At 50.1% G+C, this 11657-nt stretch overlaps 1 protein-coding gene across 3 annotated transcripts; it reads left to right on the top strand.

Annotated features, from left to right (window-relative positions):
• Window positions 1-734: 734 nt before the first annotated feature.
• Window positions 735-10598, top strand: LOC125465309 (surfeit locus protein 1). Of its 3 annotated transcripts, none has more exons than XM_048558617.2 (9): window positions 735-818; window positions 1242-1317; window positions 2302-2429; window positions 3405-3487; window positions 3873-4064; window positions 5840-5912; window positions 6538-6700; window positions 7685-7766; window positions 10456-10598. In XM_048558617.2, the coding sequence occupies exons 1-9, from the start codon at window positions 789-791 to the stop codon at window positions 10520-10522; spliced, it is 894 nt and encodes a 297-aa protein (XP_048414574.1). In that variant the 5' UTR covers window positions 735-788; the 3' UTR covers window positions 10523-10598. The 3 variants fall into 3 exon arrangements, with proteins under 3 accessions (XP_048414574.1, XP_048414575.1, XP_048414573.1); XM_048558616.2 differs by lacking the exon at window positions 735-818 and adding an exon at window positions 863-1045; XM_048558618.2 differs by lacking the exons at window positions 735-818; window positions 3873-4064 and adding an exon at window positions 862-1045.
• The last annotated feature ends 1059 nt before the right edge of the window (window positions 10599-11657 follow it).

Genomic DNA, 11657 nt, shown 5'->3' with positions numbered 1-11657 from the left:
CATCTTTTCAAGGGCAACTACGGACAGGGCAATAAATGCTGGGCCCAGCCAGTGATGCCCACATCCCACAAAATGAATAAATAAAAGAACAATTTTTAAAAAAGACAAGCTGGGTAAAGATAAACTGTTTTCACTGTTTGCTGATTCTAGTGCCAGGTGCATAGGGTTGAGAATTAGGGCCACGCTGTTCAGGAGAGATTATCTCATATTCTCCAGTATTGGCAGTTCCTACTATCTCTGTTCAGGAGATATGCTAGGAAGCATTTCAATACACAAAGGGTGGTAGACTTTGGAAAATCTCTGTCTCAAATGTCAGTGGATGCTGGATCAGTTATTAATTTAAAATCTGAGATAAATTTTTGTTAAGCAAGCTATTAGGAGGATGGAAAAATAGAACATCCTTTATGGTCCAAAGGGCCAAACGCAGGTACCATGGAGTTAAGCCATAGATCAGCAATGATCTCATTGATTACTTTTCCACTGCTGGGATGAGGACATTGCTAACCAGACCAGCAGTTATTGAGGGTCACCCACTACTGTGGGTTCGCAGTCACATGTTGACCACACACGACACTGAAAGGCTAGCAGCTTCAGAGGGCCAGCAGGACACGGAAGGGGCGAATGGACTGCAGTGTGATACACAGACAAAGTGTAATTCAGGAGACACCATTGAGAAGCCACAGGCAGAGCAGGAACACACCACGTGGCAGCGAGGCCCCGCCCCTTTAGTGTGGCGCCGCGGTTGGGCTCAGCCGGAAGTGACGGCATAGTTCCGCTTCCGGGTGAACATGCTGCGGATTCTCCGGTGTTCGCCCCGGGTGAGAGACCCCGACACCGCCCCCCACCCACCCCCCTCGCCCTCCCCACACACCCCCCCCGTACTGGAACAGCACAGCTCGGGCAACAGCTTGTTCTGGAGTACAAATCATCAGTGTCATCGCCAGAATGTTGTCAGGGCCTATAGCCTTTGCAGTATCCAATGCCTCCAGCCACTAATCTAAAAGCCAGCCTTTCCCCAGTTTCTGGAATCGTGCATTTTGCTGAGGTTTGTTGTGTGATGAGATAGTTCTGTCTAAAGGTCTGGCTTTATTTGAATGGGCTGAATGGTCTTCTCCTGAGCAGATTCTACTAAACCGTGAAGTGACACTGAAAGAGAGATATTGGCTGTTGTATCAGTGAGGCCCATGAGAAGTATCAGGGGTCAAGCCTTATATAATGTTTGCTTTCTGTTTCACCTGCAGCTCTTGAATGCTTGTTCGGCAGAAGTTTTTCCTGGGACTGAACTGGTCTTACCCCATGTCAGAGCAAAACTTGCAGGTAGGCAGCTGTGGTTACAGCTTGGAAATCCTGACATTAATATTCCAACTTCAGCATTGTGCAAAAACACCAAGATAATTCACAGAAAAATCAATCAACAGAGTTTAACATTAGAGTCATAGAGATGTACAGCACAGAAACAGACCCTTCGGTCCAACTCGCCCCTACAGACCAGACATCCTAAATAAGTCTAGTCCCATTTTGCCAGCATTTGGTCAATATCCCCTAAACTCTCCCTATTCATGCACCCTTTTAAATGCTGTAACTGTACCAGCCTCCACCCCTTCCTCTGGCAGCTCACTCCATACACGCACCACCCTCTGTGTGGAAAAAGTTGCCCCTCAGGTCCCTTTTATATCTTTCCCCTCTCACCTTAAACCTATGCCCCTCTAGTATTAGACTCCCCCCACCCTGAGGAAAGACCTTGTCTATTTACCCTATCCATGTCCCTCATGATTTTAGAAAAAGGTCACCCCTCAAACTCCAATGCTCCTGGGAAAATAGCCCCCCGCCCATTCAGCCTCTCCCTGTCGCTCAAACCCTCCAACCCTGGCAACATCCATGAAGATCTTATCTTCACTCTTTCAAGTTTCACAACATCGTTCCTATAGCAGGGAGACTAGAATTGCACACAGTACTCCACGTCAGGGCAAGTAAGCAGGATTGATTTTTCAGAGCATTAATGAAGCAGAGAATGGCAGAGAGGTTTCAGGCGGGAATTCCAGAGCTTGGGGGCCAAGCAGCTGGGGCATGGCCACCAAGGGAACAGCAAAGGGAAACAGAGAGTGTTTGAGAGGCCAGGGTGGAGGCACACAGCTCACAGGGTCAGGGGTGACAGAGATGGGGGCGGGTGGAGGGGGTGACAGAGATGGGGGCGGGTGGAGGGGTGACAGAGATGGGAGGGGCTGGGGATCATGTGATGGTGATAGGGAGAGGTCTTGGCCTCTGATTCCTGTCGGGGTTAATTCTGTGTCTCTGCTGAAGGGGTTGCTAAGAGACGAAATGGGGTGAACATTTCCACGACCACAGTTGCCACGGGGACCGATGATTCATTCCTGAAGTGGACCCTGCTCCTGATTCCTGTCACTACCTTCAGCCTGGGCACCTGGCAGGTAACCACTGGGAGTGGTGGTACATGCAGGTCACGGGAGAGGGGAACAGTTGGGTGTGGGTTGGCGCAGGTTTGGGATGGATGGATGGATGGAGGGGTTTGGGATGGATTTAGAGGTTTGGGTGGAGGGATGGGATGAGGTGGAGGGATGGGGATGGGGTGGTGGGAGGCAATTAGGTGGATGGATGGGGTTGGAATAGAGGAATGGGGTTGGAATGGAGGAATGGGGTTGGGATGGATCGGGGGAGTTGGGTGGAGGGATGGGGATGGGATGGATGGAAGGGCTTGTGTGGAGGGATGGGGTCGGGATGGATGGAGGGGATTGGGTGGAGGGATGGGGTTGGGATGGATGGATGGAGGGGATGGGGTGGAGGGATGAGGATGGGGATGGGATGGGATGGAGGGATGGTGTTTGGGCGGAGGAATGGGGTTGGGATGGATGGGGGGGGTATTGGGCAGAGGGATGGGGTTGGGATGGAGGGGATTGGGTGGAGGGATGGGGATTGGGATGGGGTAGAGGGATGGGGATTAGGATGTTGGGGGGGGATTGGGTGGAGGGATAGGGTTGGGCTGGATCAAGGGGATGGGGTTGGTATTGTTGGGGGGGTTGTGTGGAGGGGTGGGGATTGGGCTGGATGGAGGGGATGGGGTGGAGGATTGGGGATTGGGCTGGATGGAGGGGATGGGGTGGAGGATTGGGGATTGGGCTGGATGGAGGGGATTGGGATGGATGGAGGGAATGGGCTGAAGGGATGGGGAATGGGCTGGGGTTGGGGAGATGGGGATTGGAATGGATGGAGAGGATGGGGATGGGGTGGAGGGATGGGGATGGTGATTGGGATGGATTGAGGGGATGGGGATGGGGTTGGGCTGGATGGAGGGGATGGGGATTGGGATTGGGAGGGATGGATGGAGGGGATGGGGATGGGGGTCTGAGGCCTATTGCTGCTCTTTCAGGCTCTCACTGTCTGCTCAGGTGCAGCGGCGGAAATGGAAGCTGCAGCTCATCAAGGACCTGCAAGCACGAACTCGCTCGGAGCCACTGCCCCTGCCCCTGGGGTAAGTCACACTCTGCTCCTGCCCCACCCCCGGGGTAAGTCTCACTGAACTCCTGCCCATGGGGTAAGTTACCCCGAGCCCCTGCCCCGGGATAAATCACCTTGAGCCCCTGCCCCTGTCCCCGGGATAAGTCACCCTGAGCCCCTGCCCCTGTCCCCGGGGTACGTAACAGTGGGCCCCTGCCCCCCCACCCCTGGGGTAGATCACACTGAGCCCTCCTCCAGGCTAAGTCGCATTGATCACCACCCCCCAAGGCCCCACAACCTCGGGGTGGAGGGGAGTCACACTGTCCTCCTTTGTGATGGTTTCTGTTCAGGTGGGGGTGGGTTGTTCACGGCTGTTTCACTGTCACATAGACTCTGAGCGTTGCCTGTCTATGTCCCAGGCAGTTGGAGCTGAAGCAGCTTGAGTACAGGAGGGTGAGGGTCCGAGGGAGGTTTGACCACTCCAAGGAACTCTACATCATGCCGCGAACGAGGGTGGACCCAGACAAAGATGTACAAGAAGCTGGGCGCCTGATGTCCAGCACAGAGCCTGGAGCCAATGTGATCACTCCATTCGACTGTACTGAGCTGGGGTATGTATCCTGTCGCCCCCTGTGTTTGACAATGAACACTCCCAATTCATCCCTCACACAGGAATAGCACGAGGCCATTCAGCCCATTGAAGTTGTCACATCATTCCATCACACAATGCTGTACGGAAATTGAGTGATTGCAGTTAATGACCCCATACCGTCACAGTGCACTCCCCTATCGTATGGATCCCATACCTTCCTACATTTCATAAAGCTTCCTCTATACTGTCCTCCCATCAAACACCACCAAGACAGGGACAGCACAGGGTTATTCTTGTTACAATATTATCAATGCGTGCCTTTTTTTTTAGCTGCAGCTGTTCTCCAGTGATATGATTAGTTTAACATCTGGCAATAAAGAAAGAGTCAGGTTATTCACAGTTAAAACATAAATTAGCGATGAATCCAAAAAGGTTTCAACTGAGAAATGTAAAAGCTGTTTGTTAGTGGACAATACCAATAGAACTCGAATCGAAAGCTAACACAGTAACACCTCAGTTCTCCCAAACTGAATCCAAAGATTGCCTTTTCGTCAAATTGGACCATGGTAGCAGGCTGAGACACAAGGCACAGACAATCACGGTTCAGGCTGTAAGTGGCATCTCTCCTTTGAGGTGTTCCTGGGTGATGTTCCCGCAACACTGTTTAGGTGCAACATTCCACGTTTCCTTTGAAATCGGTTTAATCCACACAGGCACTAAATTTACATCTCAGCCTACTGAGCAGATCTGGACAGCACAGCTCAGGAAGGATGGATTAGCCGTTTACAAGAATGATAGCTGGATTCTGGGGTTGAGTTATCAGGAGAGATGATACAAGTTAGGCCTGTTAACATTGGGTTGATAACACTAAACCATTTTCACTGGCTGATAATTCTAGAACTAGGGGCATAGTCTGAGAATTAGAGCCAGACTGTTCGGGAGAGTCACAGAAACATACAGCATGGAAACACACCCTTCGACCCAACTCGGTCGCGCTGACCACATTTCCCATCTGCCTGCGCTCGGCCCATTTCCTTCTAAACCTTTCCTGGCCACATTTTCCGGAGGATGGTTATGGAATACAACTGAGCTCCCCATAGGAATTGCTTCAACACACACGGTGCTAGATGTTTGGAACTGCCCTCCATGAGTGGCAGCAGATACTGATTCACTTGTTAGTTTTAAATCTGAGATAGATGTGTTTTTGTGAAGCAAATGTGCTAAAGGATCTGGGCCAAAGGCAGGTTTATGGAGTTAGGCCACTGATCAGCCACGGTTTTGCTGAATGGTAGGATAGGCTTGAGGAACTGAATGGGCAACTGCTGTTCCTATGACCTTATGACCCCGAGTAAATAAAGACATTTTTATTAGCAACAGGTTGAAGGATTAATAGGGAGCAGGCCAGGAAAGTGGAGCTGAGGCTGAGATGAGATCAGCCATGATTGTGTTAAAAGGCAGTGCAGGCTCAAGGGGCTGAATGGCCTCCTCCTGCTCCTATTGTAATTTTTAGACCTTTTTTTTTAAAAAATAAACCCGGGGGATTAAATGTTCAATATAGTCACATTTCATTTGATCCATTTTCATAACATCAGATAGTCCAGACTTTGGAGATGACCTGCACAATGAGCTGATGGTGGTGATTTGGGATAAAACCGAGAATAAGCCCGGTGCTCAGTGTCCACACCACATAGCCCATTGGCTGTCACTGCTCCCAACAGTGCTCCCAGTGTGAGTGTGTTTACGACATTCCTGCCTATGATCCCAGAAAGAATTTCACCCATTGATTTATTTCAGGGTGAGGATTCTTGTGAATAGAGGCTTTGTTCCCAGAACGAGACTGAAACCGGAAACACGGACCAAAGGACAGGTGAGAGGGGCTGAGGAAAGGAAGACACGAAGGAGCAGGCGGTGCTCAGGTGAGAGTGGACTGTGGGATTGCTGAGGCAATCTCTGTTCATTCACTATAGCCTGGATCTCAGCATCAACCTCCCTGAGCAAATCGATGCCTGACTCCAAATCAAAAACCTTTGGTCAGATTTCCAGAAGGGTGGGAGGATGCCAGTGATGGGGGGGGCATGAGCGCAGGGAGGGACGGTTGGTGTGGGTGCGGAGGGTCTGCGGGGAGCATGGTGTGAGCGAGGGTGGAGGGTGGTGTTGGCTTTAATTTCCTGGAGGAAGCTCACTAGAGGGTCAGTGCAGACTGGATGGGGCCAAATGGCCTCTCTTTGCACTGTAGGGATTCTATCATTCTATGCATCATCGACAGCACTTCCTGTAAGAGGCAGCTCTCCCTGTATGAGTTAGTGTGTGTGGAGCATCCCAACAGTTCGGAGGGAGCCTGGTACAAGGGGCTGCAGAACGAGCTGGTGAGTGTGAGTGGGAATTGAGGAATGGGACTGTCTCTCTGCAGTCAGAATGCAGAGTTGTTAGCTGTACTGCAGTGAGGGTTAACAGGAGGAACTGTAATCCTGTCACACATTGTCTTCTCCCAGATTACAGACGAGGTGGAGATCGTTGGTGTCATCCGACTGACAGAAAGTCGCAGACCGTTCACTCCTCAGAACGATGTCGAGAGGAATTGTTGGTATTACCGCGATTTGGAGGCAATGGCACATGCTGTGGGCACAGAACCCATCCTCATTGACGCAGACTTCAGTAAGTTCTGGTCAAAACGGTGTTCAATCCACTCACATCCGAATCTAACAAACATGGAGATGAATGCACGTTCGAGGGTCAGTGCTGAGGGCGCGCCGCACTGTCGGAGGGTCAGTGCTGAGGGCGCGCCGCACTGTCGGACGGTCAGTGCTGAGGGCGCGCCGCACTGTCGGAGGGTCAGTGCTGAGGGCGCGCCGCACTGTCGGAGGGTCAGTGCTGAGGGCGCGCCGCACTGTCGGAGGGTCAGTGCTGAGGGCGCGCCGCACTGTCGGAGGGTCAGTGCTGAGGGCGCGCCGCACTGTCGGAGGGTCAGTGCTGAGGGCGCGCCGCACTGTCGGAGGGTCAGCGCTGAGGGCGCGCCGCACTGTCGGAGGGTCAGTGCTGAGGGCACGCCGCACTGTCGGAGGGTCAGTGCTGAGGGCGCGCCGCACTGTCGCACTCTGAATGCTCTGGGAACTAGGCTTCTCCTAAACTCTTTACTGCATTTATTCTCTCTTGTACATGTAGCTGTGAGTTGTAGTGTCTCAAAATTGTAACATCAAATCTACTTCAATTGTACACGTTACCCTTCAGCCTTCTCCTGTCCATAATTATAATCTCATGTTTCTGGCATTATTCTGGATAATATTTCCTGTTTTACCCTAATACCTATACACATTACTCAAGTGAGATCTATCCAAGAGCTTTTTACAAGTTTAACTTTTCCACTTTCAATTCAATGTCTGCCAGAAATGAACCAATTTTTTTTAATATGACCTTCACCTATCACTGTGATGTACCTTTTAGACTTCCCTAGTTATATAAAGCTGTACCTACTCTTATTACCATTCAAGTTCGCTTTGAGATGTACAATGGGAAATGGACTGCTCTTCGGGTTCTGGTGCTTTGATGTTCTCTGAATTACAACCCTGCTGTCTTTGACATGGTTCTGATCTGGGCCAGCTGCCTTGAAATTTGAGCTGATTCTAATGCCATGTCTTACAGACAGTACTGTCCCTGGAGGTCCAATTGGTGGGCAGACAAGAGTAACCCTGAGGAATGAGCACCTGCAGTACATCCTAACCTGGTAAGATCACTGGGCAACTGTCATTTCTGATACAAAATAGCAGAGGTAGACCATACGGTAAGACAGTCACTGATCTGCTTCTCATAAACCAACTCCCCAATATTTTCAAAATCTATTTACCTCTTTAAATACACAGTGAGCACTGTAGCCTCCATAACTCTTTGGGGTAGAGAATATCAGACATTCGTTGCGCTCACAAGAAGATCCTTAGTGTTTCAGCTGCAGAAAAGGAGGGAAACATTAAACCTGTCTGTTATAACAAAGTGTGGAGCTGGATGAACACAGCAGGCCCAGCAGCATCTCAGGAGCACAAAAGCTGACGTTTCGGGCCTAGACCCTTCATCAGAGAGGGGGATGGGGAGAGGGAACTGGAATAAATAGGGAGAGAGGGGGAGGCGGACCGAAGATGGAGAGAAAAGAAGATAGGTGGAGAGGAGACAGACAAGTTAAAGAATGGGGTGGGAGTGGAGCCAGTGGAGGTGACTGTAGGTAGGGAGTTAGGGAGGGGATCAGTCAGTCCAGGGAAGACAGACAGGTCAAGGAGTTGGGATGAGGTTAGTAGGTAGGAAATGGGGGTGCAGCTTGAGGTGGGAGGAGGGGATGGGTGAGAGGAAGAACAGGTTAGGGAGGCAGAGACAGGTTGGACTGGTTTTGGGATGCAGTGGGTGGAGGGGAAGAGCTGGGCTGGTTTAGGGATGCGGTGGGGGAAGGGGAGATTTTGAAGCTGGTGAAGTCCACATTGATACCATTGGGCAGCAGGGTTCCCAAGCGGAATATGAGTTGCCGTTCCTGCAACCTTCGGGTGGCACCATTGTGGCACTGCAGGAGGCCCATGACGGACATGTCATCTGAGGAATGGGAGGGGGAGTGGAAATGGTTTGCGACTGGGAGGTGCAGTTGTTTATTGCGAACCGAGCGGAGGTGTTCTGCAAAGCGGTCTCCAAGCCTCCGTTTGGTGTCCCCGATGTAGAGGAGGCCAAACGGGTACAGTGGATGCAGTATACCACATTGGCAGATGTGCAGGGTTGGAGGATGATGCGTTGGATCCGGAAGTTGGTGGGGTGGTATGTGAGGATATGGGGAGGTTCTCCTTTGGTTATTACAGGGATGGGGTGTGAGGGATGAGTTGCAGGAAATGCGGGAGACACGGTTGACTGTGTTCTTGACCACAGTGTTGGGGCTGGGGTTGTGGTCCTTGAAAAATGAGGACATCTGAGATGTGCAGGAGTGGAATGCCTCATCCTGGGAGCAGATGCGACGGACGTGAAGGAATTGGGAATAGGCCGTGGCATTTTTGCAGCAAGGTGGATGGGAGGAGGTGTATTCTAGGTAGCTGTGGGAGTCGGTGGGCTTGAAATGGACATCAGTTAACTGAGATGGAGACTGAGAGGTCCAGGAAGGTGAGGAATGTGTTGGAGATGGCCCAGGTGAACTTGAGGTTGGGGTGGAAAGTGTTGGTGAAGTGGATGAACTGTTCGAGCTCCTCATGGGAGCATGAGGCGGCACCAATAGTCATCAATGTAACGGAGGAAGAGGTGGGGTTTGGGGCCTGTGTAGGTGCGGAAGAGGGACTGTTCCACGTAACCTACAAAGAGGCAGGCATAGCTTGGGCCCATCCGCTACCCTGGCCACCCCCTTTGTCTGTAGGAAGTGGGAGGAATCGAAAGAGAAGTTGTTGAGGGTGAGGACGAGTTCAGCTAAGCGGATGAGGGTGTCGGTGGAGGGGGTCTGCGGGACAGGAAGAAGCGGAGGGCCTTTAGGCCATCTGCATGGGGAATGCTGGTGTATAGGGGCTGGACATCCATGGTGAAAATGAGGTGTTGGGGACTGGGGAATTGGAAGTTCTGGAGGAGGTGGAGGGTGTGGGTGGTGTCACAGACGTAGGTAGGGAGTTCCTGAACCAAGGGCGACAAAATGGGAGTCCAGATAGGTGGAGATGAGACGACCAGGCAGAAACAATGGATCGACCAGGGCAGTCAGGTTTGTGGATTTTGGGAAGGAGATAGAAGTGGGTGGTCTGGGGTTGGGGGACAGTAAGGTTAGAAGCTGTGGGTGGGAGGTCACCTGAGATGATGAGGTTGAAACCTGTCTGTTGCCTAGTTAAGACCCAGTACTAGAAACTTCATGTCAGGCTCCTTCACCATCTTTCACCCCTCACTCATGACAGTACATGAATAAAAGCCAAGCCTGTTCAGTTATTCCTTTCATCCCAGAATCTCTTTAAAACCACATCCAGTGCCAGAATATCCCACATTGCACAATTGTAACAAAGCTTTTCAAAGCCAACTGGTGGCAAAGTGAAAGCCTAAAAAAAACTCCCATTTGCCTCGATTACTTACTGCAGCTACATGCTGTTTCACATACAACACTCAGTTCCCCCTGGGCTGTACTCCATGTAAACACTGATTCTTCCCAAAGTGCATTTTCATCTGTTCATCTTCCATCTGTGGAGTTTGCGCATTGTCAGTATTTAATTGCCGGGCAATAACAGGTTAATTAATAGCCCAGGTGTATTTGTGTACATATTGGAAAGATTTGTCACACCTTTTGATTTTTACGTTTTTTTTCTGGTTCCCTGTCTGCCAGAAAACAAGCCCCCAACCAATCTTACATGAAGGTCAAAACCTCTCACGTTTTAGGTATGAGTTTTAGTGTTTATGTTGACAGTTTTGTATTTTTATTTTGTTAGGTATGGGCTGTGTGCAGCAACCTCCTATATGTGGTTCCAGAAGTTTGTACGGAAAGTGGCTGCCTAGTGATCCTGTCAGCCGATCCTCCTTGGAAATCAATCCCTTGCTTGTGTAAATGATGTTATAAATTCACAGTTCAAAATGTCTCCAAGTCAATTCATTAGAGAGCACACAGCACAAACTAGTCAGCACCTGTGTTCTCAATGAGACATTCACTGCAGGAATCTCTTCAAATGCATCCATCCTCATCAGTGCAAAAGATAAGGCTGATGCATTTGCAACAGTCTTCACCCAAAAGTGCCGATTAGACGATCCATCTTGGCCTCCCCAGCATCAGATTCTAGTCTTCAACAAACTTGATTCACTAGGTGCTACCAAGAAATGTTTGTGAGGCATGGGATGCTGCAAAGGCTACAGTACTGAAGATTCTGTGCTCCAGAACGTGTCACGCCCCTCATCAAGGTGTTTCAATAGAGTCACCACACTGGCATCTACTTGACAATGTAGAAGATTGCCCAGGTATGTCCTGTATGTAAAAAGCAAGACAAATTCAACCTGCCCAGTTACTGTCCCCATCCCATTTTAATCAGAAATGTTATCAACAATGCTATCAATAACCTGCTCCATGATGCCCAATTTGGGTTCTGCCAGGGCCACTCAGCCTTGGTTCAAACTTGAACAAAAGAGCTGAATTCTGGAGGGGAGGTGACAGTGGCAGCCCATGATATCAAGGACCCTAACAAAACTAGAATTGGGTGTGAGCTCTCCACTGGCTGGAGTCATTCTATGAAAGATGTTCAAAGTAAGAGGCCTGCAGGGTGAGTACAATGGTCTAGCTGTGTTAGTGCTGGACCATTTATCTGGGCATTGAGATTATATTCTGGGTACCCAGATCTATAAGCCTGTCATGGCAGGAATCCAGAATGAAGAGTCTTACAATGACCATTATCTAGTCATTCACCAATATCCTTCAAAGAATGAAATCTGCCCTCACCAGCAATACCATTATCCTGCAAATGCATTGTAAAAAAAGTTCCCCAGGGTAGTATCCTACACCCATCTTCCCCTCAATCATAAATAGGGATGTTTTTGAATTCATTTTGTGGAAATGAAGGTACAGCTGGTGTCCTTGTGTATTTGTCGCCTTCGTCCTTCTAGATTAAAATGGGTTGTGTTTGGAAGATGCTAAGGATCTTGAGTT

This window comes from Stegostoma tigrinum, chromosome 29 (genome assembly GCF_030684315.1).
Source record: "Stegostoma tigrinum isolate sSteTig4 chromosome 29, sSteTig4.hap1, whole genome shotgun sequence".
NCBI lineage: Eukaryota > Metazoa > Chordata > Chondrichthyes > Orectolobiformes > Stegostomatidae > Stegostoma > Stegostoma tigrinum.
The sequence above is the reverse complement of the archived record's forward strand: the minus strand, read 5'-3'. Positions and strand labels throughout refer to the sequence as shown.